The 24,902-nt window shown below is 36.1% G+C and overlaps 2 protein-coding genes across 4 annotated transcripts; one reads left to right on the top strand and one right to left on the bottom strand.

Annotated features, from left to right (window-relative positions):
- Positions 1 to 2: 2 nt before the first annotated feature.
- On the bottom strand, positions 3 to 5,965 carry nebl (nebulette). Of its 2 annotated transcripts, XM_077227348.1 has the most exons (7): positions 3,803 to 5,965; positions 3,576 to 3,670; positions 3,339 to 3,423; positions 2,213 to 2,320; positions 1,490 to 1,667; positions 1,237 to 1,343; positions 3 to 1,112 (listed from the first exon to the last, which is right to left on the bottom strand). In XM_077227348.1, the coding sequence occupies exons 1-7, from the start codon at positions 4,061 to 4,063 to the stop codon at positions 936 to 938; spliced, it is 1,011 nt and encodes a 336-aa protein (XP_077083463.1). In that variant the 5' UTR covers positions 4,064 to 5,965; the 3' UTR covers positions 3 to 935. The 2 variants fall into 2 exon arrangements, with proteins under 2 accessions (XP_077083463.1, XP_077083467.1); XM_077227352.1 differs by lacking the exon at positions 2,213 to 2,320 and having other exon boundaries at positions 3,803 to 4,343.
- pip4k2ab (phosphatidylinositol-5-phosphate 4-kinase, type II, alpha b) lies at positions 5,329 to 24,720 on the top strand. 2 transcript variants are annotated; one of them, XM_077227336.1, is made up of 11 exons: positions 5,329 to 6,155; positions 11,427 to 11,524; positions 11,636 to 11,732; positions 14,287 to 14,439; positions 14,547 to 14,693; positions 15,871 to 15,909; positions 17,694 to 17,789; positions 19,431 to 19,544; positions 19,739 to 19,991; positions 22,005 to 22,108; positions 22,263 to 24,720. In XM_077227336.1, exons 1-11 carry the CDS (start codon positions 6,018 to 6,020, stop codon positions 22,341 to 22,343), a joined length of 1,320 nt encoding a protein of 439 aa, XP_077083451.1. In that variant the 5' UTR covers positions 5,329 to 6,017; the 3' UTR covers positions 22,344 to 24,720. The 2 variants fall into 2 exon arrangements, with proteins under 2 accessions (XP_077083451.1, XP_077083456.1); XM_077227341.1 differs by lacking the exon at positions 17,694 to 17,789.
- The last annotated feature ends 182 nt before the right edge of the window (positions 24,721 to 24,902 follow it).

The raw sequence follows: 24,902 nt of genomic DNA, 5'->3' as shown, positions 1-24,902 counted from the left end.
GGTTAAATGCCATTTTTTATTTTAGATTGACAAATTGATTACATTTTTGCTGTAATGGAACATTTAATATACATTGTGCAGAACAGTTTACACAAATATTCATGTTTTACAAGGCAACACATGCTGTTAAAAATGATGCTTTTTTAAATATTTAAGTGGCAAAAACCTCTTTACATTTTACATATATTCTCTTCATCTTGTACATTTAACATTGCATTAAGTTCACTACCATTCAAAAGTTTGGGCTGGTAAGATTTTTTGGTATCACTTTATTTCAATGACATTGTTACTATGTAAGTACACAAATAAGTACTTGGTAATGATTATTAACTACATGTACTACTTACTATAGTGTTACGGTTAGGGTAGCCTTTGGTTTAGGGTTAGTTACTTTTAATTATGCATAATTATTATTATTTTTACAATTTAAGATAACTTTTCTATTGTAGCCTATATAAATTAAAAAGTGTAATTATTCCTGTGATGACAAAGCTGATTTTTTTTAGCATGATTACTTCAGTCTTCAGTGTCACATGATCTTTCAGAAATCATTCTAAGATCTTGACCCTGCTTAAGAAACATTTCTAATTATCAATTGTGAAAAAAGTTGTGCTGCTTAATTTCTTTTATATAAACTGATTTTTTTTTTATCAGGACTTTAATAAATAGAAAGTTCAAAAGAACAGCATTCATTTTAAAATCGAGATCTTTTATAACATTATAAATGTCTCGTTTAATAGAAATATACATTCTTTATAAAAAAATCTTTTTGACCTCAAACTTTTGAACAGTAACATAATGAGAAATTATATAACATTATAAACACTTACAAAATGGGACAATCAGCACTATTAAAAATGAGCTGTGCCTTTGACTGTTTACAAACATTTGATGCAACAATTCAGATAGAGCGTTTCATTTGAGGCGTAGGACACCTAGCGAATGCCCTCTACGTAGTTGGCAGGCAGCATACCTGATCTCCCCGTCCGCTGTACCGTTCCATACATCCAGCCTTCGTCGATCGGCTGCACGTTCTGAATGATGTCACCATCCCGGAATGACACCTCATCGTAATCCTGTGCCGTGTAGTCATACAGGGCCCTGTACACAGTCTGGTGACCCAAGTTTGAGTGGATCAAATTCAATAGTAAGTATTTTACACTGCTGAATACATGTTTAATCATGAGCATGGTGTAGTCAGATGCTATATAATATCCCAGAAAAATAAGGACTCACCATACTCCTGTGTTGTGACCTCAGCTGCATTGACCTCAGTGAATGCATGCTGGTCTGATGCATGTAGCTGTGGCCACTGGAATAGTAGGCACCAGGAAGAACAGGTGCTAAAACACAATCACCAGGATGATCTTGATCTTCAATGGTAATATTTTGCTTGCAGTTGTAATGTTTATATTTAGAGCTAGTATACTTGTTTTGTTGTTCTTTTCTCCCTTTTTTAGGTTGTACTAGTAAGTGTGAGTAGACTTACCCACAATGACCCCAGGTCTTCGATCCATCTCCATGATGCACTGATGGACACCCTTGTGCGTGCTGTTTCCCACCGTCTCATGGTTAGGTGCCCTCTGAGGCCGTACCAGGTACGTTCCACGCATTCCCTGAGTGACCCCATGCAAACCTGACGCCTCAAAATCCTTGTGATACTTTGCCTGCAAAAATGGAGATATCACCTGTTCCATGCACATACAAGTGTGATATTTATACTACAGTTCAGTAAGATTAATAATTTTATTCATCAAGGATGGATTGAATTGATCAAAAGTGAAAGACTTTTATAAGTTACAAAAAAATTGTTGTATGAACGTTCTATTCATCAGAGGATTCTGAAAAAAAATTATTATCATTTCCACAAAAATATTAAGCAGCACAGCTGTTTTCAACATTGATAATAAGAAATGTTTCTTGAGCAGCAGATCAGCATATTAGAATGATTTCTAAAAGGATCTTGTGACACTAAAGACTGAAACATATTACAATAGAAAATAATTGTTTTAATAGTAATAATATTTCACAAAATTACTAAATGCAGCTTTGTTGAGCATAACCTCTTTCCAAAGCATCACAAAATCTTACCGACCCCAAACTTTTGAACAGTATGTATGTTGGACTAATCATGAGCGCTTGCATATCTAGTACACTAATTGATCAAGTGTACATATTTGTGTTTTTCATTCAGCTACATTTTCCAGCATACATTACTGATCTGATCCTGGGCCTTCCTCAGTCTCTGCAGCTCTGGAGTATCCAAGGCGAATTTGAAGCCCTGACCCTTGCTCTGTTCAAAATCCTTCCTGTACTTGACCTGAAGAACAAGAAAACCATTTTACCAGGGAATTGGTAAGGTTTTCTGGGTGATTTTAAGTGCGTTATGCGGTTTGAAAGATTATGTGTATTTTGAGATAACTTTAGTCAGATGCATTTACATTGTTACTGTGCCTCAAGATGCAATCAACTGAAACAGTGTCTGTAAAGGTGTGAACCAAATGGCCCATAAAGACGTATGGCCTATAGAAACTGATGGGTGTGAATGCCAAAGAAACAACATTGCTCAGAGTAGATGACAGTGTAGATCAATCTCCTGTGGGAGGTCCTAACAGTTTTCTATTGTGTGTAGCCCTTTTGTCTTCATGTATAATGTTCTGTCACACAGACAGAACTTTGGGTTAAGATTCTTTGAAGGCTGACATCGCTGCTGAAGAACTGTGCTTCAATAAATTCTTCTCCCCACAAGAACTCTGGTCAAGCTCACTTATTTTATGTATTACAGAAAATATAATACTTTGGCGAGCCACCCTAACGACTGCTCGGCCAAATACAGCTAAATCTAATATGTTGCAACTTGCAAGGGAGATCTGGATGGTTGCTTCTTTTTTTTCAGATCCCTAACACAAAGTATGAGCAATAGATAAAATACACAAAATGTATTTTCACAGCTTGTTGACCAATAGAAAAATGAATCCTGTCATAATGCCAGGATTAGGTCAGCCACAGTATGGACTTGGCAGCATCTTTTGTTCTGCCAGGTGGAGAAGCTGAGGGGATCGGCCCGTGCACCACTGAGTAGACAGCTGCCTTGCTTTTCTCCATGCTGACTTCAAAGTATCACACCCAGTCCCCTCACTGGCAGCCAAAACACTCACACGAAGGTAAACAATTTTGTCTCATTATCCCTTTGAAATGTCTTTACCAATAGCAACAAATAACATTATCCTACCCTAGAAATACCCCCTTAAGATTTAGAGCAGTATTCTCACAATTTTTTTTTTAATCATGTATCATTACAATCTACAACACCCCACATAGTGAACAAGTGCTCTTACCTGACTTTGTAGCTCGCTTTGCTGTCTCAGCCGTAGGTTCTCAGGGGTGTCTGTCACTATTGTAAAGGTCTGTTTTGGGTAGTGCCTTTTTGGAGAAAGGAAGCGAGTGATTTTGGGCTTTTGGAATCATATTCATATTCTAATATCTCGCATCAAAAACACGTACGCTTTTGATAAGACCTAAGAATGTATGAACATATAAGTGTATTAAAACCAGTATTTTTGACAAAAACATACGCGTTGCAGTAGGGCTTCTTCTCATATCCCTTGTAGTTGTTCATGTTGAGAGTCATTTTACACACTTCACAATGGAAGCATCCTTTGTGCCAATACTGTTAAATGTGGGAAGACGGAAACATTTAAAGCTTTTGGTAGATAATTATGAAAGAACGTTATAGACAAGAATGTATAAATTTTCCTTTTAAAGCATCGGAAGTAAGAGAGTATATAAATATAGGCTTTACCTTGTCCAGGCAGTTCACTTTCTCAGTTGCGTAGACAATTTTCCCACAGCGCGCGCAATGAGGGTTCATTTTCAAGCTGTTGCGATGATCCGGAAAAATAGCATAACTTCGATAATCCACTAACTTATTGTAAAATATCTCAGATTTACTGCAGCATGCGGTGAGTTTGTGTCGCAGGGTTTTAAATTCGCATGGCTCGCGAGTGTTTATCCGCGTGTCGCTGGTCTCGCAGTGAGGGAAGCGTGAGATTTCACCAAACATCACCCACTGAGACTGACTATTGGAGGAGCTCTCAAACACTGACCGCGGGGAATGGACTGTTCTGTAGGTCCACAATGAGCCAAAAAGAAAGTGTACAACGTGTCTAAATAAAGAGTTAGGATTGTTTACGTGACACGATTTATATCGTCTTAATGGTATTTTGTTAAAGTTCTGACACAATGTTTGACAAGATATTAATTTTGTGTCTTATTTAGTTTATCTCTTCACTCATCAAACCTGTCCTAAAGAGACACGAATAACATCACATCTTGGTAATTCTGTATTTATAGGCTGTTGGAGTAGCGGTCAGAAGCCGTTGAGAGTAATGGCATTATAATGCCTAAGGAGGGCAGTAGAACACCGACAGAATGCATGCGCCTTATGGAGAATGTGAGGAGTAGGATTAAGACAGGTGCATTGTCCAGGGTAATAATACTTATCTTGCAAGTAGATATTAAAGTTATGTCTTTGATATATTGCTTGGATTATTACAATCGTTTGTAAAAAAAAAGTGCATTTCCAACTTGTGCTCAATTTTTGTATGTTGCATCGTTTTTAATTTATTACAACTAGCAATGAGAAAGTTTTCATATACTAAAAAAAATCTAGCCGCCATCAGGTAAGTTCATAATAACAAAATTAGCGAGATAAAGTTATTAGGCTGATAAATAATGTGATCTTATGTCTGCCCCCATGAGGCGACGCGCTCTATGAAAAATAAAACGTAGGCTATTATGCTACTGATATGGAGTCATCTCATGGGAGAGTACTTACAACATTTTTTCTTAAAAGTGCTATATAAAATGTAGGTATAAGCTATAAGAAAAAAATAAGCGCACATATTTTGATTAAATGTGGTCTTCCTAACATTTTTGTGAAAGGCCATGTATAGCTGTATCTGCATAAAATACAAACTATTCCAGCTATTTCATGCGTATTGGAGTTTTTAGATACATTGACATTGTAATCATATCATCCACCTACGCTGTTCACGCCGCAGGTGATAGCCTATGGATTTAGTTGGTTTTACGTCCTCGGCGACATCTCTTATTAAATGAGGACTCGGTTTTGCTCAGTATAACCTTGCTAATGTCTAGTTTAGACAGCCACATTTTTTATTTTATTTTGAAGACCAAGCGTGAAAAGCTTAGACTACTGACCAAGACCAAAATCGAGATGGGTGCAGCAGGACCATTTGAATCTCATCATGCTGTGGCCGTATCTACCCAAGAATGCCGCCAGGCCAATTGCGTTCCGTGAAACACAAGATTTATGTGTCAACGTGCTGAGCTGAGCTAAAGCAGAACTGTCAGGTCAGACTGATCCAAATGCTGCACATACTGGCGCAGTGGATGTGGCTCGGTCGGAACTTCAACAGGACAGTGGTTGTTTAGTATTTTGCCGGTTTTTATTATTATTTTCGCATTGAGAGATTTGTTTGGGATCGTACCATAACCATTGTTAACGGGTTTTCGCCATGATTTAAATTGAGGCGACACACCTTTTTAGGTATCTGCGTTCTGAATCTGCATCCGTTTACTTTTTATTAAATTTCACGTTGAGCCTCATGATGGACACGGAATATCATTCATTTGAGCTTCTGGGATGCTTTGCCGGGCGAGCTTAAGATTTAACTGTTAGTTTGCAAAGCTGTATGTGTGAAGAGCTAGTAGCGCACACATCCTGCCAACTGTAACCTTCAAGCTAACGTCAATGACAGCTAGCATTTAGCTGGTGGGAGTTGGTGTATAGCGGGATTTTTGAGAGTTTTCATCGTTCGTCATCTGCGCGTTTGCAGAGGGATGCATGAACGCGATGCATTAAATAACGAAAGGGACAAATTGCATGTCGATATCCGGTGGAGCGCTGCTGATTCTAAACAGCTTGTGTCAAGACATCGCCACAGTGCCACGCACAGAGAGGGATTTCATTCATCCGAGCCTACTCGCTAAACATGGCCTCTGCAGCTTGCAATCTTGCTGCAACCATCGCCAGCAAAACCAAGAAGAAACATTTCGTGTCTCAGAAGGTGAAGCTGTTTCGGGCCAGCGATCCGCTGCTCAGCGTCTTGATGTGGGGAGTGAACCACTCGGTAAGGATTACGTTTTCTTACAGGTTTATAACAGCTGCGATGTTGCGTCTGAGCAGATTGAAGGCACGTGTGGCTGTTTTCTTGCGGCTTCTTGATCCATAGATAACTGTAGCATTGACGTCAGTCTACGAATCTAAACATCAGAGCTATTGTTTCGAGCTGCGTGAATCAATGCGTTCTAACTTGAGACATGCTACTCAACTTTAGATTTAAACATACAGTTCAGCATTGAAATGAATCAGATGATTAATGATCTAGACACAAATGTAAACCATTAAGTCTAATTTGATTCGATCAAGAATGATGAGATTATCACTCACTAAAACCAAAAACCACCTGTCATCAGACATAACCAAATCATTTTCATGAATCTAAGAACATTAAAAAACAGAAATATATATTACTGCTGCTGTTTGATATATATATATATATATATATATATATATATATATATATATATATATATATATATCTTTTAAAATCTGTCAAATTCAACATTAATTCTGATACTTATGGTCCTTTGGCTATTTTATCTGCATAAGAGATCAACCGATCACACGGACTCTGATGATTTTAAATCTATATTTATATTAGTTATATGTAATTTTTTACATAATTTCTCTCATTTTAAGTAGGTCCTGGTGGTAAAACCATCTAAAAACAATAGCTGAATTCTGTGTGATATGCGGAATGTGAGTATTTCATTAACACCTTTGCATGATGGTAGTGAAAATTCAACAGATGGTGCTGAAAATCAGTTTGAAAGCATCCTGTGGTGTCAAGTCATTAATTCTATGACATGAATGCTAAATTTGTAAATATTTGTATCACATCTGACACATTATTTTTGTATCTGATGGTGTTCTTCCATAATAATTAATGGACAAGGAACAATATGCAAGAAGCAGGATGTTACAACCAAACATAGGCTAGGTGATTTACTGAGGAGATTAATCCAAAAATATTTTGTTGAAAAATGTATGTTATTTTTCAGTTTTGAGGTCTGTTTTGTCCCAGTACTCAAGAATCAATGAAATGATTGTGTCAGCGAGCAAAGCAAGTGTTTTCTCAGATGAGAGGCTTTGGCACAGAGTCGTGGTGGTGGGACGCTGAATGACTAACTACACAGGCTACAGACAACATTTAGATCCCTGATCCCTTGTCAGCGCCTAATGTCTGCACGGAAATTCAAAACTACAAGAATACGCTTGTTCTCAGTGACCCAGAGATTTCATAACATGGATTTCTAAATTCTAAATTTTTGTTCCTTTTCTATTCTCTTCCTTTTCTATTCTCTTATTTCTCAATATTTGAAAAATGTTTTTAAAAAAAGGATTTTGCTATTTGAATCTTGATTAACACCAACTGTAGGACTAAATATGTGTGTTTAAAAAACATTATATGTTTAAAGAATACTTTTCCTGTGGGAATGGAAGATTTCCAGGTATCTTACGAAGCTTTAATTGGTCTTCTGGGAATCTGGACACTGGTGTCTGGGAGCCTTTTGCTCTGTCATGATGCACATGCATGAGATACATGAAGTATAATTATTCATTTAAACATAAATTGTATAAAATGTAGTTTATGCATTAACTAACATTAGAAATGAGCAATAGCTGCATTTGTTACAGAAGTTATTATTCTTTGAATAATGTTGGTTAAAAAATACAACTGATCATTGTTAGTTCATGTTAGCTCAGGTTTTGATTTTAATATATACATGTTGAAACTAATATTAACTAATATTAATAAATGTATTAGAAGTATTCTTATTGTTAGAACTAATAACTAATAAATTAACTAATGAACCCTTATTGTAAAGTGTTACTGAACAATAATAAAAAATCAGAACATTTTCAATCAAAATATAGGGCTTGTTGTAGTCCAGATTAAAATGTAATAATGTTCAAGTTTGAAAATAAACAAGCCTTTTAACTAAGTATTTAAGTGTTTTAGTGCTGATGAACATCATTGCAAATACAAAAATCTGAATGACTGTTTAAAACATTAAAAAACTGTTCAGAAAGAAACATAGTAACAGCACAGTTGTTTTGTTTAGGGGGTTACCGCTGCATTTCTGCTGTCAGAGACATTCCTTCACTCGTTCCGTCATGTACTTCTCATTCGTCTGTTTACATAAGAGTGCGTGCATGCTTCTCGCATACTGTATAGTAGCCAGTACATTTGGTTTGAAACTTATTTAGTGACTGTTAAAATACTATGTTCATATAGTATGAAAAATGTGTAGTATAATAATTGAATTCAGACGTATTACATCCGCCATTTTCATGTCATGTGACCTACCGCGTCTGTTGCGTCGCTTCATTTCCATTGACAAAGCCTCTCCTGTGGCCTCATGGGATAGTAAAGTGTCAAGTCAAGTCACATTTATTTATATAGCGCTTTTTACAATACAGATTGTTTCAAAGCAGTTTTACAGAGAAAACAGGAAAATAATGCAAAAAAGTTTGCATCCGAAATCACATACTTCCCTACTTTAACGTAGGCGAAAAACAGTTTGTGACAAAAGAAGTATGTCCGAATTCACAGTACTCATAATAAAGTAGGCAAAAAGTACTTGGATGACTTTCTACTTCCAGTTAGATTCTGAAGTGTGCATACAATGGACACTTTACTATCCCATGAGGCCACGGGAGAGGATTTGTGAATAGGAGTGAAGCAACGTAACAACATGGCGATTGTAGTATATCCAGATTACATTCATACTACACACACTCATACTATAAATAACATACTTCGGTCGTGAAGTAATTACTTATTCAAAATAAGTACCTACTCGAGAGAAAGCGATTTCGGAGGCAGCCATTTTAATATCATGTTTTGTTTCCGACACGCTGTAAGCGGTAGACCAATCACAACAAACTTGGGCGTCTGAAAAATCAGACCATAGTAAGCTCACATAAACCTCAGCTTAGAGAGATGATCTTTGAACTAACTGTTTTCAGACTCTTTGAGAGATGTAAATGTAAATATATCTATAACCTTTAAAATAGCATAATAGGGGCACTTTACATATTATTTTTGGACTCGAGTGAAACTAGTTATAGAGATGCTACCACAAAGCACATTTGTTCAGGTTAACTGACAATTTTTTACATTTTTTATATTGTAAATAATATGGAATGTCTAAAACACTTATGGGGGCATCCATCTTGGAGTTTTCTTTCAGTCATTGGGTGTTTGTGTAGAAAAGCATTGCTAAACCTCAAAATGAATCAGTGTTACCTGCAGGTTGATGCTTCCAAACATCATTAGCACATTGTTTCCGTTCATCCTTTATGTTTCGTTTTATTAGGGCTAAATGACAATGAGATCTTTTGACCTCAAAAATGTAGTGTTCAGGAATATCGCCTGTGGGTTTAGCCTATTTTTATAATTTAGGCCAATAGAGCCCCTCCCTTCACCACATATATGCCACACCGTCTTGCGTTTGCTTGATGCTCTTCAATGTCTTTCATAGTTCTTTAAGATTCATCTATGCTCTCTCATCTAATCCCCGCTCCTCCTCCCCTCTTCTCTCCTTTTAGATGTTTCATCCTCTCAATCAGCACTGTCTCAGATGAGCTTTTTCATGTTGATTACGTAAGAGTCTCAGAGGTATAACTTAAGTCTGAGGGGAAGGAGAAAAAGGCCTCTTCCATTGTGGCAGGAACTTCCCTAATGGGCAGAATGAGAAATTGCCTTAACTAAAGCCTGAACCATCCCCCCATACACGCTCAGCCAACCTCTTTTCTCAGCACATATGGAATGACACTGTCTGTTGCCATTGATGTGAATTTGTAGTAGTGCTGTGTTATGTAAAGCGGGTGATAAGCCGTATGTGCTGACAGATATTAGTCTGCTTAGAAAACAGGCTTCAGTAATGGGATTATTTGAAGTGAAATGCAATAAAAAGAAGTAATGCTTGTAAAGAAGTAATTGCTTGTAATGTTCTCGCCACTCATGTTCCAGAGTGGCTTTCAGAAAACACACAACCCACTCCGCCAGGAACACCTCAGGTTTCTTGGTTGCTTGATTAATCTCAATGGCTTTATCCAAATGAAATTGTATGCTGATTATGTAACCGATTGTAAAGGGGCGGGGGTGAAGAGCCACTATGACACATACAATCTAAATGTGGATGTAATTACATCAACAAAATCACACTGCAGTTAATATTATCAAATTTAATTTTGCGATTATCATTAAGATCACAATAATCATACTATGGGCTGAATCACATGACACATACTGTGTAAATGAGCGGATGAGGTGTGTGTGTTTGTGTCACAGATAGGGCTGATTGACCGTGGCTTGTCCTTCCCCGTTTTCAGCTGCTGCTGTTTCAGTGAACCTGCTGCCCTCTTCCCCAGTCTTGCAGTTGATTTCTCTAGTCCTTTTTTTATCTCTTTGTAGACTACTGTTCAGCTTTGCAAATCCATTCTGACATTTTGTGTGGTTTGTATTCTGAGGCTTTCAATTTCGCCTGTTGCCAGTACCTTAAATCAGAAACGGACGCATTTTGTTTTTCAGCCTAATACTTATTGTCGACATCCTGTTTGTCATTGTTTTAAATCGCAAAGCTTAGCCTTTTTTACTGAAATGCTTCTTAATAGGCAGGAGGACGCCCCCTGATGCAGCAGGAACAGATGGAGGCACAGGAAGATGCGCAAAAATAACTCTCTGCATACACACAACACGTCATAGTGTAAAGGGAGTGTCCAAAAATCAGGTTGGATTCCACCTTGTAGGACAAATGCACATGTACACCCATTGTTGGACAGAAATAGAGTTATCCTTAGATAAGCAGGCAGCTTTCTGAGTTCATGCCACTATCAATCAACTGACTTGAGTTTATGTGTAGTCATGCATGTGCCATTGCCCATGAAAGGCCACTTGACGTGTATTGAATTTTTTAGGGCAATAAAAAAGGAAGTGGACAGTCCGACCAAATAAGTAATGCTTAGCCTGTTGGCGCAGACAGCTCTGTTTTTCGCTGCTGCTGTTTGTGAAAGGAAGTTGTTTCTTGGCAGCGTTCCATCAGTGCACCACATTTGAGGAATGGCCCCTGTACTGCAGATAGTTCTCTTCTCAGTAAATAAGAAAACGGTCTGATGTATTCATTTGGAGCAGGTCCAGAAGTCTCCTATACAACAGATATCAAGCTATTCTTGATATGCATCACTGTTCAAATATTATTTTGTCATTTAGAATGATTGAATAATTTTCTTTCACTTTTACAGCTTCTGTTTTTTTATGTTTTTTTTTAAGATAAATGAACTCAGTCACATCCAAATTCCTGTTATGCTGATGCCTGATGACTTCAAAGCCAACTCGAAGATCAAGGTGGACAACCACCTCTTCAACAAGTAAGAAAGACTGACTCGAGACTGTATTGCTGAACTTAATGTGATTATTTTGTTATTTATTTGTTTGATTTTGTTAGTTATTTGCTTTTGCACATTTTTCTGCTTCCAAAGAGAGAACATGCCAAGCCATTTCAAGTTTAAGGAGTACTGTCCCCTAGTCTTCCGCAATCTAAGGGAGCGGTTCTCCATTGATGATCAGGAATATCAGGTACCTAAGTGCTTAAGGAGGATGTATCATATATATATATATATATATATATAAATTTGTCCCCCCTGTTATGTTAGTAATTTATTGTGCCAAAAATGGTTACATTTAAAGAGGATTTATTACGCCCTTTTTTCACATATTTTACACTGTTGCCGTACCTCACATTCCCAGTCCCCTCTTTCCGAAAAGTTCAATGTGCAATTAGTCAGCTGGATCAGTGTTTTGTTATTGTTCTACTACTTCGAGCGTGTTTTGGAAATGTGATGTTCCTTACCATAACAGCAAGTTTCAACACACTACTCAGGCAACTCCCATTTTCCCATTGCTTATTCCTTGGGCGGGAATTATTTAAATGAGAAATATTGTGACGTACATTCCTGGTAAGTAACTCAAGACTACAGTGAACAGCAACATTACATTACTAAAGAAACCCCTCTTTAAGCTTTAATGGCTATTTTCTTCATTCTTCACATGTGAAATGAAAAATGGGCTGAGCCCTTTTTTTTTACTCTATTCACACACCAGCTCCAAGTTTGTTGTCATGTCCAATATAATATCATTTTTTTATTGCCCCATCCTTTTTGCAAAGCCTGCAGTGCACTGTGACAAATTCATTAAACAATCCACCCTGAGATGTTGAAGGTGTTGAGGCCTGTAGACGTGAAGATTAAGGTCTGAAAGTGTCCCGACTGTGACCGACCTTCAATGTTGAAATGTGGTTGAAATATCAGTAGTTGTTGTTTCAATGTTGAAAATCATTGAAACTTCATTTAATGCTAAATGGTTGTAAAAAAGGTTACGTTTAGACTATAGTTTACGGTCCAGTTCTCAATATTAACTACGACCTTTGGCTCAATAAACTCCTAATTACTCTTTAAGATGTTAAAACAACATTGCAATATCAATGTTGATTCGATTTGCAAAATTCAATTGCAAATGTCACGAACAAAGGATGAAACAAAAGACTTATTTGTTGAACAAAGGAGAAACACTTAGAGATTGTTTTAGCTTTTAACAGTAACATAAACAATACCGAACGAAGAACCTAAGCTCTTAAAGACACAAGGGAGTAATTAAAGATAGTAAAAAGTACGAACAGGTGAATTAAATGAGTACCTACAGAAAAAACTAATTAGGGCACAAATAACACTGGCTAACCAGAACAGGAAACAGTGCAAACGAAACCAAAACAGAACATGCACTATACAACATGATGTTGATTCACCCGTGAACAAATGTTGAAATGTCAGTTTGGATTTCATAATTCGACAATTTTGTTTCTTAGTTCATATGTAGCAGTTTTATAAGTAAATGCAATAATATCCGGTTTTAGTTTCTATAGCAATCATCAGATCTTTCAGCCTTAGATCAAGTTAAATGCCATAAACTGAAAATAGTGTATTAAATTTGGCCCATCTCCCAGAATATCTCAATACTACACTTACACTACTGTTGACCCAGCACTGTGATTGTTGAAATCAGCATTTCATTTTCATTAATTGAAGTGAAAGCACCTTTTTTTATTTTTTTTATTGGCGTGTCACCAGGTGACTTCAGTAAAACATCTTCTCTATCAATATCCAAAAAAGTCACGAGAAAATTATTGCCATACAGTATCTTTTGTTGTTAATTTCAAATAAGGCTGAGAATCTTAACAGTATTTTTGGTGCAAATTCAACTTTGTAGAAGCAGACAAATTTGGTTGATGCCATCATGAACAGGTTGTGACATGGCCTCACCCTCCAAAATCATGAACAAAATTATGCAACGGGGGGGAAAAAGGCCAGACCACTTTAAATAAAGGTTCACAGGTAAATTGCATTTCTGCTGATGTTTTTTACATTTACAAAATTCAGTATATGTCTTGTAAATAATTTTGCAATTGGCCTATGTTGTTGTATTGTAATGTTAATTAATAAATGAATATAAATATTTCAGCTTTTGTTTTTAAAGAGGATTTTACTGCTCGAGTTGTTGATGATAATTTAAAAAGATTGATTTATTCTTGGTATCCAAATCTGGGTCCTTAAAGCAAAACCAGTTCGGAACTGCTGATCTACTAATTCAGTTTCACTAAGACATTTGGAACAGCTTTGAACATCATGAAAACAAATCCCACTCAGTACAATGACAACACAGAGTGTGGCTTTTGCCGTAAACCCCAGAGACCTTGCATTTTTGGCAGCTTTACTGAAGATGGCATCTCAAAGCGCAGGCAGTAACTCTCAGCTGTGCTTTTGCTGGTTGAATTTTAATGCAAACCTATTGACTCCTATCTTTCTACAAAGGGCACTAACTGCAAAATGTTCTTTATCTTATTTTCCGTTTCTATAAGAGAGCAAGGATGTTTTGCAATCCAAATGACCGAATCTGCCAAAATGTTTCAGTTTGTGATGTTCTTTTATTTGTTCAATAAAAGAAGTGACCAGACTGTACTGTCTGGCATTCCAGTCTGACTGCAGACTGCAGTCTAGGAGAAGTGCCAGTAGCTTTTCACCGTTTTAGTGGAGCTGTTCGGTGTCAAATCCTTCACTGTCCTTTTCTCCCGTGGCAGAACTCTCTGACACGCAGGGCCCCGATTCCCAGTGACGCTCAGGGCCGCAGTGGAGCTCGTTTCCACACTTCATACAACAAGAGGTACGTCATCAAGATCATCACCAGCGAGGACGTGGCCGAGATGCACAACATTCTGAAGAAGTACCACCAGGTAGAGGGAAAAACTGTTTCTTTGAACAAAGAAAAAGATTCTATTGTGAGTCTCACAAGCTGTGAAGTGTAAAGTGAATCTCTTTTTTTTGTATTTACCCACTGTAGTATATAGTCGAGTGCCATGGAAACACGCTGCTCCCTCAGTTTCTGGGCATGTATCGCCTCACAGTGGATGGAGATGAGACCTACATGATCGTCACTCGCAATGTTTTCAGCCACCGGCTGCCTGTTTACAAAAAATATGACCTGAAGGTGAGTGGTTCTTGTTTAAAAAGCCTGTCTAATCTTCAATATAATGAAAGGGAATGGATCGGGGCATCGTAAAATTGTGTGTAGCAACTCTTAGCAAAATCTTTGTCTTATTGTCATTATTGTAATAGCTTTTTTAAACAAAAAAATTGGTAATCCCTTACAGTATTCTTTTTTAATTAACATAAAAGCACTGGTATTTATTTACAGTAATTTTTTACTGGGGGGGGACACAAGACTAGGGTACAGTACTCCTTAAACTTGAAATGGCTTGGCATGTTCTCTCTTTGGAAGCAGAATAAGGTGCAAAAGCAAATAACTAACAAAATCAAACAAATAAATAAAATAATCACATTAATAAATGACTGCATCTCAAAAATGATTAAAAACTTATACTTATAAATTACAAAGTAAAGACTCTATTTTTTTATGTAGGGCAAAAAACTCAAAATGTGTTTCTGAGTCAAAGTGACTCAAAATGATGGAGCACGCATAATCACAAAAAGAATACAACTTTTATGAAAATGTTTATTTCACAATGTAGCCTAATTATGTTCTGTGCTCAAATGTATTGTATTGAAAGATAATAATTAAATTGTAAATATTGTTTCTCTTGCACATTATGTTGGGTATTACCTTATGAACTGTAACTACATTAGAAGTTGCTACAAATAAAATGTTCTTATTATAATCATTTTCTCATACAATAACCTATTACATTATGTGAAAATTTGTTATTACATTGTTACTACATTAAGAGCTCAAAGTTTTATTACGTTTTAAGAAAATTATATGTAATATGTTCATAATGTAATAATGTAAGAATTATTATTACACTGTTTGTAAGACTTATTAAACTTATGCTATATTTCGAGTCTTTGAGTTGAGGCATGCGATAACTTTAACTCATTATTCACAGAAAACCGACATCCACCCTTGTTCTTCCTGGTGTGTTCACGAGAGTAGTAGTGTTGTCTGATTCATGAACAAATGATTCTTTTGAATCAGATCTTTTTAATGAATTGGGTGGAATGTATAATAGCAGAAAAATAAGTACAGCAGAAAAAAAACTTGTTCCAGGGTGGGAAATAAGTAATATAGTTTTTGATCAATTGAGGAAATGACCATTTTTAATTTAGGGTAACTGTTCTTTTCATAATGATTTAATGTTCATTTTTAGGGATCCACAGTGGCGAGAGAGGCTAGCGACAAAGAAAAGGTAAACTCTCTCTCTCTCTTTTATCATGTGTAGAAAGCATATAACTTTTGAATAGGGGATGAACTTCCATGCTAAAAATATTTCCATTTCCAGTGTATGATTACATGTTCAGAAAATGAGTTCATATTTGCATGTTGGATGTATTGCATGTCTGAGTTTGGAAATTGTTAAAATAAAATTCTAAATATATAATAACATCATATTCCTTTCTGTGTCTTGTATATTAATAAACTCCCAAAATAAAATGATCCTGTGTGAAAAGATCCCATTTTCTACATTCTCCATTCCTTGGGGAAAAAACTGTTCCTTTTTAATCCAGTATTTGCTTGATTTATTTTCTTCAGAGTATGGGAAACTGCACTTTTGTAGTCCAGTGGTTTCAATTTAGAGTCCTGAGAAGAATGAAAATAATTATAATATTGGATTAATTTAAACCTAAGAACCGTGGTGTCTCTTATATTGTGATACCCTATTGTTTTACTCTGTAATTGAAGTACACTGATCTCTGAAGGTAAAGAGTGAGATGGTAAGTAGAACTATTGTAAATAATAGATCAGACATTGACTACTTGTTTTCAGGGAACATTTGACTGTTGGATTACGCACTATCACACTGAATTAAACTTCCTGTGCAAACTGCACTACCGTTTAAAAGTTTGAGGTCAAGATTTTTATTTTCAGCTAGGTTGGAATAAATTGATCAAAAGTGACAGTAAAAACATTTATAATGTTCCATAAGATTTATATTTCAAATAAATGCTGCTCTTTTGCACTTTCTATTAATCAAAGAATCCTGCAATATTTTTTATTACAATTTCCACCTAAATATTAAGCACCTGTTTGCTGTTTTTTCAACAGAATAATATAAAAGTAATATTTATAAGTAACATAATAAGAAGGAATGTTTCTTGAGGAGCAAATCGGCATATATTAGAATGATTTCTGAAGGATCATGTGACATTGAAGACTGGAGTAATGATGAAAAAAATGTACTTTTTAAAATATATTAAAATAGAAACCAATTATTTTAAATTGTAATAATATTTCATATGATGAGCAAACATCTTGCCGATCCCAAACTTTTGAACAGTAGTGCATAAATAAATACATTGTGTGCGTTAATAAAAGACTAATACTCTTGCAGTCTACTCTTGTGTTCAGTATTTGCTCACATAAGGCAAACCGAATCTTGTGTTTTTCTCATATATGTATAAAAATTGAGGGCATGTGGACGATTTGCATGCATATATAATTTTTTTTCTATATGCATGTTAATCTTACTGGCATGGTTAATTATTTCTTTGATTCATTTCTCCTCCATTGAGATTTTATATTTACATTCTATCGCTGTATATGATACTCTCGGGCAAATATGAACTGATGTATATTTGTAATCATGTGTCATATACAGATGTATTGTCATTCACAGTATTTGATGAAAAGTTTCCTTTGCTTCTCAAGTGTGATTTCCTTAACATTCTCCCATGATATTTTGTCTTCACTCGGTTACTGTACAACAGTCATGTTATCAATCAACTTTATATCACACATGTACTTTTGGTGTGTTTCTTGTTGATGCATGTATGTGGGATATTTCCATCTTTTTTGATTCTTCCATTGTCTTCTAAAGGCTTTATTTAAGGCTTTTTTTTAATGAAATGTTAAGATTTAAAAATGCTTAAGAACGCAGTTCCCTAAAGTTATGTAGAAAGTTCAGGTCTGTCACCTCCACACAGTGATTTTTGGGTGCTTGCGTTTTGCATCTGACCTCCCTTCTCCCTGCAGCCACGCCCACCTGAGGAGGCTCCGTCCAAATCACGCATGAGCCAAAAGCTACAAACCATCCGGATTGCCACACGCTTTTACTGCGCCATAAGACACGTAAGGACACGACAGCAAAGAACTTTCCCATATTGCTCAGTGTTCTTCTTCAACATGCATCCCCCCGCATTTTGCCTCAGGAAAGCACCGTTCCCTCTGGATCCCACAAGGGACTGTAAACACAAGCCCATGGCCGGTGCTTTAGGTTTAACTTACCCTTCTGTTCCAGAACGGTGACTCCTTCTTCGACAATCTCTGCTGGAATTGCGAAAAGAACTGGAATACTAGTGCGTCAGCATTTGAGTGTTCTGCTGAGCCATATGAGGTTTTATATATACCTTCAATGCATGTTCAATTAGTTTAGAGTCTCTGGAATCAATTCAAATTTTCATCAAATGGTCATAAAGGGTGAAAACATGTATTCTAGATAGATACTAGATCTAGATTTTTCTTCAGTTCTGGTACAAATATAATTTATTCAAGAACAAAAGTAGGCTATTTAACTAAATAATGTTTGATGTTTAATAAATGTATCACAAATTTATTCTAACATGAAAATCAGATCAATGAATTAAAGGGATAGTCAGCTAAAAATGGAAATAATGTCATTATTTGCCTCATGTTGTTCCAAGCCTGAATGACTGTAGAACACACATTATTTGAAGAAGTGTTTTTTTGGTTTAACCAATGAAAGAAAATGGAGTCCAATGTTGTTCTGAACCCTACTGACTTTTATAATATCAATAGAATCAAAACTTTTGTGTTCCACAGAAGAGAGTAAGTCATTCAGGTTTGGAAAAACATGAGGTAAATGATGACAGAATCTTCATTTTTTTGGGTGAACTGTCCCTTAGAATCTTGATACTAGCTGTGGACTTCAGATTCGCTGATGTTTGTGAAAGTAGGCATTTAGGAAATAACCCTTGGTTTAATCAGTGTAATTATTTAAATGCTGTAATTGTCTGTTGGCTCTAATAGTGAAATCTAAATCATACCCTGTTGCTCTGAGTGTCCACAGGAGGCAGAGATCTGCTTTATATTTCACCCGACTGCATCTGTGATGTGCTGTTTTTAAGCTCACTGAGTGAATTCACATTTGTTGTGTGTGGGCAGATCAGAATTGCACCAGGCCAAATGCTGAACTTCTTAATTCACCACCAAAAGACTTTATTTATTTTAGATGGTGATTTTTAGTTTAATATTTAATATTATTAATTAGTATAATAATAGTGTAATAAGATGATGGACACATGATGATGGAAATTCATCATTAATTGTTAGAACTATGTAGTGAATGTGAAGTGTTAATCCCACAAGACTAGCTGCGCCAAAAAGAATTGCAAAAATACTGCCTGTGTTTGGGCAAACACACAGTTCCACGCCATTGGTCGAGCTAATGTTGTTTTCATTGTCCCAGTCGGGCCCATTAAACGGACAGATTGCATTTTCATTTGGTACTGCTAATAGCACAGAAACTATGCACTTCCATATGTAAAAATATTGCTGCAAGAATTATTATTTTTGTTGTCATTTTTAAGTGTATTAACAAATCAAAATATGTGCAGAAGAAAATCAGAATTTATGATATTGTATGGCAGTGACACCATCTTTTTTTTTCATTGCTTAGTAAACTAAAAATAAAGTTTAAATATACAGATTTGCTACTTTAACTGTTTTTCTTTCCCCCAATGTGAATAACAGACCAAGGAGCTTCCAACTTACAAAGACAATGACTTCATCAATGACGGACAGAAAATCTACATAGATGAGGAAAACAAGAAAATGTTCCTGGAGAAACTGAAGAATGACGTAGAGGTCTGTGTGCATTAAGTTTGTGCGCTCATCCTTCATGTGCTTTGCTACTGTCTTGCTATTCATTTACTTTGTTTAATGTATTGGATCATTAAACTCTTATCTAAACACTCATTCGCTCCCTAATCACCCCTCTGTGTCTAATTAAAAAGACAATGATTGTTTCATGCTTAATCCTTTGAAAACTGTGTTTCCAGTTCCTGGCCCAGCTGAAGCTGATGGACTACAGTCTGCTGGTGGGGATCCATGATGTGGAGCGAGGGGAGCAGGAACAGCCCGAGGAGGAGAGTGAAGACAACGACGCTGGCGAGGAGGAGGGAACGGAGAGCGATGGAGGGGCCACTGGCTCCCCACCAGACAGCCCCAGTAACACACTAGACAGCAATAGACCTCTGGGCCCGGGAGAGTTTGACCCCATCATTGACGTTTATGCCATCAAGAGCCATGAAAGTGAGTCCTTTTTCTAGCTCAAACTAAATTAAAAGTAGGGTTGCTTGATGGTTTTTAGGATGCTCTAGGTGGCTATGATTTTGTAGTCTTTAGATATAGCTTATAAATTTATCTGGATGAAAGTTGTGACAACAATCATTTAGAAAAGTAATACTACACTTTCATAAATAAGCTGAATGACTTAAGGTGTCATTTATGCCTGTAGCACGAATAATACTAGACAAGTAATACACACAATTTTAATATTTGGAGTTTTGAAAAACCATTATACATTGGGGGTAAAAAATCTGTACTGTGTTACACTATTCCTCTGTAAATACTGTAAATTCAGACATATTTAAATTATAATGAGTAATATTGCACATTCATGGATTAAAAGTCTGTTCGTTTTTTTTTATGCACAGTCAGGTCAATAGTTCATGTTTTTATTATTTATATTTTTTAGCAATGCTTTTTATATTTACTAGAAATATTTAATCATTAAATGTTACGTTTTCCTTTTTTTTGTTCATTATTTTTTTCTCTTTACTAAAAGAAAATATGCAACAAGCTAGAAATTATGCAGCTGTAATGCAACTCCATAAATTCATAAACTCTCTTTTGCTGGAAAATAATGGAATATGCTGGATAACATTACTGACCGTTTGTAGTAGTATTTATTTTTTACTCTTTCAAACTTTATCTGTTATTCAGCTAGACACATTATCTTGGTTGACAAATCAGCAGATTCTGCAACAATGTTGCGTGCATCACATAAAACCAAGCATTTAAGTTTGCAAGGCATATAAATACAAATTTCTGTCATGAAACTCTAGATGGTGCAGAGGGCTGATAGGTTCTTATAGGGATAGTTCACCCAAAAATGAAAATGCTGTCAGGATTTACTCACCCTCATGTTGTTCCAACTCCGTAAGACCTTCGTTCATCTTCGGAACACGAATTAAGATATTTTTGATGAAATCTGAGAGCTGGATCACTCCTCCATACTAGTCCATAGGCTTCTAAGGGATTGAATTTTCCAGCCCCGAAAAGTTATTAAAGGCATCATTAAAATAGTCCAAGTGACTACAGTGGCTCAATCTTCAGTTGTTCGAACGACGAGAATACTTTTTGTGCGCAAAGACCCCCAAAAATAACGACTTTATTTTAACTATTCATTTCCTTCTCTGTTGGCCTCTAGTCAGTTAACTTAGTGTGATTGCGTAGAGCTACGTCACACGTATACTCCCTATTGGCCGACGCTGGTCATGTGGGTGATGCGTGTGACGTATAACAACAGAAGCTTACGCTATTATACTATTGAACTGACTCGAGGCCCACAGAGAAGGACATGAATAGTTGAAATTAAGTTGTTATTTTTGTTTTTTTGCGCACAAAAAGTATTCTCGTCATTTGATAAACTTAAGATTGAGCCACTGTAGTCACTTGGACTATTTTAACGATGTCTTTAATAACCTTTCGGGGCTGGCAAGATTTAATCCCTTAAGAAGCCTATGGAGGAGTGATCCAGCTCTCAGATATAATCTAAAATATCTTAATTCGTGTTCCGAAGATGAACGAAGGTCTTACGGGGTTGGAACAACATGAGGGTGAGTAAATACTGACAGAATTTTCGTTTTTGGGTGAACTATCCCTTTAACTCAATCTGCTTGCAATCACATCGTTCTCAACTTTCAAATGCTTTGTCAGCTTTTGCTGTAGAAACGCTCCACCTGTTTAGATCTGCTATGGGTAATTCATGTACGCTATATTGTACAGCAGCTTGTCGTGTATGTATTGGCAGTAGCAAGTCCCGCACTTGGCATGGCAGATCTATTCCACCAAGACCAGACATTAACATTATCACATCCATGTCCATGCCAAACAGTTGTTAGGAGTTGTCATGACAGAAATGGATATACAAACTCAGTGAATGTTAAATATGCAGTGGCAGCACAGCACTGGGCAAGTGATAGTTCTGTCTCACTTTGTTCCAGTTCTCGCTTAAAAACAGTAGCTCATTCTTTCTTACAGATGCTCCTAAAAAAGAAATCTACTTCATGGCGGTGATTGACATTCTCACTCCATATGATGCCAAGAAGAAAGCAGCCCATGCAGCTAAGACAGTCAAACATGGGGTAAGAGTTACAAACACAGTTCCCCCTTCTGTGTAAAGCGCTTTAAATGCAGATAAAAGCGCTATATAAATGTAATGAAATATTATTATAGTTCCAAATATTTCATAAACAGTGCTAGTACTAAGTGACACGTTTTTGCTCTTCTTTTTTCCAGGCAGGGGCAGAGATCTCAACGGTCAACCCCGAGCAATATTCAAAGCGCTTTTATGACTTCATCGCCACCATTCTGTCCTAACCGCGGCCTAAGGTGGATCACAGGTGGTCACATATGAGCTCATATCCTGAGAGAGGTTTCGCTGTGCTAACAGATACATCGTCTCTCTGCGCTTGTCAAAGGATCACTTCTGAGATCGATCAAGATCTTTTTTTTGTTTACAGCTTCTTTTTCCTCCTCTGTTCGATTTCTCAGTAGGTTTATGGCTCCATGTGGTGTGATATAGTCATGCATATATAGCGTTCTGTATCTTTGTGTTAGATATCGTTGACTGAGAAACCGAGTGATGTTGTTTGTGCCCAGCTACAGTACGTGGTATGATGATCATACTGGAATTCTCAAAGCTGCTTATATATTTATTGTCCCTTTGTTTTCTCTAGAGAAAAATTCACTGTTCTTAATAAAAATGTTAAAAAAAATCCAGTTTTTAATAATATATTTTAATTCATAAAATAAATTTAGCCCTGAACAAAAATGACCAGTCAGAATAAAAATAAAATAGAGCATAATTGTTTGAAAGTGTTTATTGCACTATTGCTCTTTAGCTGCAGGCAGTACCTTTAAATAAAATCTGTTTTTTTCTATCCGTTTACAAAAAGCGCCTGTAACGGTAAAAAAAAAAAAAAAGGATGCAACTTCAGGTTCAACTGCTAAATTCATAGTTAAGCGAATTGGATTTAGATGATCTGCCTGTTGTGCATTGTAAAGTCTTGCACAGGAGCTCAATGTTTGCAGTTGACTCCGATAGTAATGTTTAGTATAAAGCAACAGATTTTGCACATGATCTAATGCACCAAAACGTTTATGCAAAAGATTCCAGTTTTACCACTGACTCGCGGAGGGTCATGCAATAGTAGTGATTCGTAGAATGTGTTAAAAGCACCTAATGGGTTACTTGTGCGTCGACACTTTTGTATCCCTAGTGAAAGAACAAGACATTGCCTGTTTTTTGTTGATTACAGAACATGTTATGAAAAGGAAGCATATTTTGTACCTCCTCTTTTTTTTACAGTAACAATTAGCAAGTTTACAGTGGGCCGTTCTCTTGAGAATGCAGTTGTGCTGCGGCTATATTGATGCTTGAATCTGCATAAAGTGTTTCAGCTGCACTGTAAAGACGGGAGGACGCTGCCTGACTCTATGTCTTACTGTTGATCTCTCTCTCTCTCTCTCTCTCTCTCTCTGTCATCATTGTCCAAACTTTGTGTGATCCCAGAGACCTTTAGTATTATAAAAATATATAGATATTGTGATATGTCTTCTTCTGGAATATTGTTTGCAAAGTAATCCTAAATATTCTTCTGTATGTGTTGACATGTATACACTGTGCAAGGGTGTGCCTTTTTTACTCTGAATTATTTAATTTTGTATTTGAATCATTTTTTTAAAAAGAGACGTTTGAAAAATGTTATTTTCTAAAAAGGGAAAGGTGAATAGGACGAATCCTAAGGTGGTTTTGCTGTTCATGTGTAAATAGGCAAGTGTATTACGTGTTTGCAATATTATGACTGAATGTTGCAGTCCTAATGGTACAAAAACTTTACCGGTTTCCTGTTAGCCTAATTTACCAATACATTGTTGTTATAATTGAAGTTGTTTTTTTGTTCAGACTCTTTTGAGGCTTGATGTGTTGCTGTATTTTCATTTCTGTCCTATCAAGCAATGTCAGTTCTTGTTTTTAGGACAATTTTCAGTGGAGGTCTATGTGTGTAATTAAGCACAACACGCTTCATTAACACACTCAAGATTTATTCTCTCTGAGTCTGATGAATTTGATGTATGTACAACACATTTGAATCTCAAAGAAGACATTTCAATGAGCTTTTGAGGGGAAAAAAACTTCACTTTGTCTCAAATTGTATAGAGTTTTGATCTCATGTGATGTAATTTGTAAAAACGTGCTTTCATGTTGATGGTACAGTGTGAGTTTCATACTTCGACGTTTGAGGAAGAGAAAAAAAGTGAAGGAAATAAGCGCCCTTTTAATTACGCTGTCAAAGGAAGATATTATTGGTTGTCAGTCTTTTTGTCATAACTGTCTAGATCATGAAAGTGTGCAGCTCTTATGTGTTTGTGCTGTAGGCCTAAAATATTTAAAAGCATCCTGTCCCATAAGCATTGTTCAATAAAACGATGCATTGCTCAGCTTGATTAATGTTTATATAATATTCATGTATTATGGCAAAATCAAGACAAACCATTAAAAAATACTAAATGCTTCCCCTAAAATGTTTATATTTGGTTGTGTTTTTCGTTAAACTCATGGATAGACAAATATATTTTATCTAATGGTTCATGTTACGTTTTTACTAATATGTCTTTGGTTCAATACAAATGGAACAGCTTTTACTTGACTTTCAATATATAATAAAGGCTCACAATGGCAACATTTTGTAAATTTTATAGGAGTGATTTTGTGTAAAATTTTACATATTTCCATATTTCAAATTAGTTTAGAATATATATATATATATATATATATATATATATATATATATATATATATATATATATAACAAATCACTATCATAAATGATTCAATTTCATGTAATTGAAAAGAAGAGAGATCTCATCTTGTTG

The sequence above is a fragment of the Siphateles boraxobius genome, unplaced genomic scaffold (genome assembly GCF_051911475.1).
Source record: "Siphateles boraxobius isolate OS27281-9 unplaced genomic scaffold, OSU_SipBor_1 1, whole genome shotgun sequence".
Taxonomy (NCBI): Eukaryota; Metazoa; Chordata; class Actinopteri; order Cypriniformes; family Leuciscidae; genus Siphateles; species Siphateles boraxobius.
Note: the sequence above shows the minus strand (reverse complement) of the source record. Positions and strands in the feature narration are given on the sequence as shown.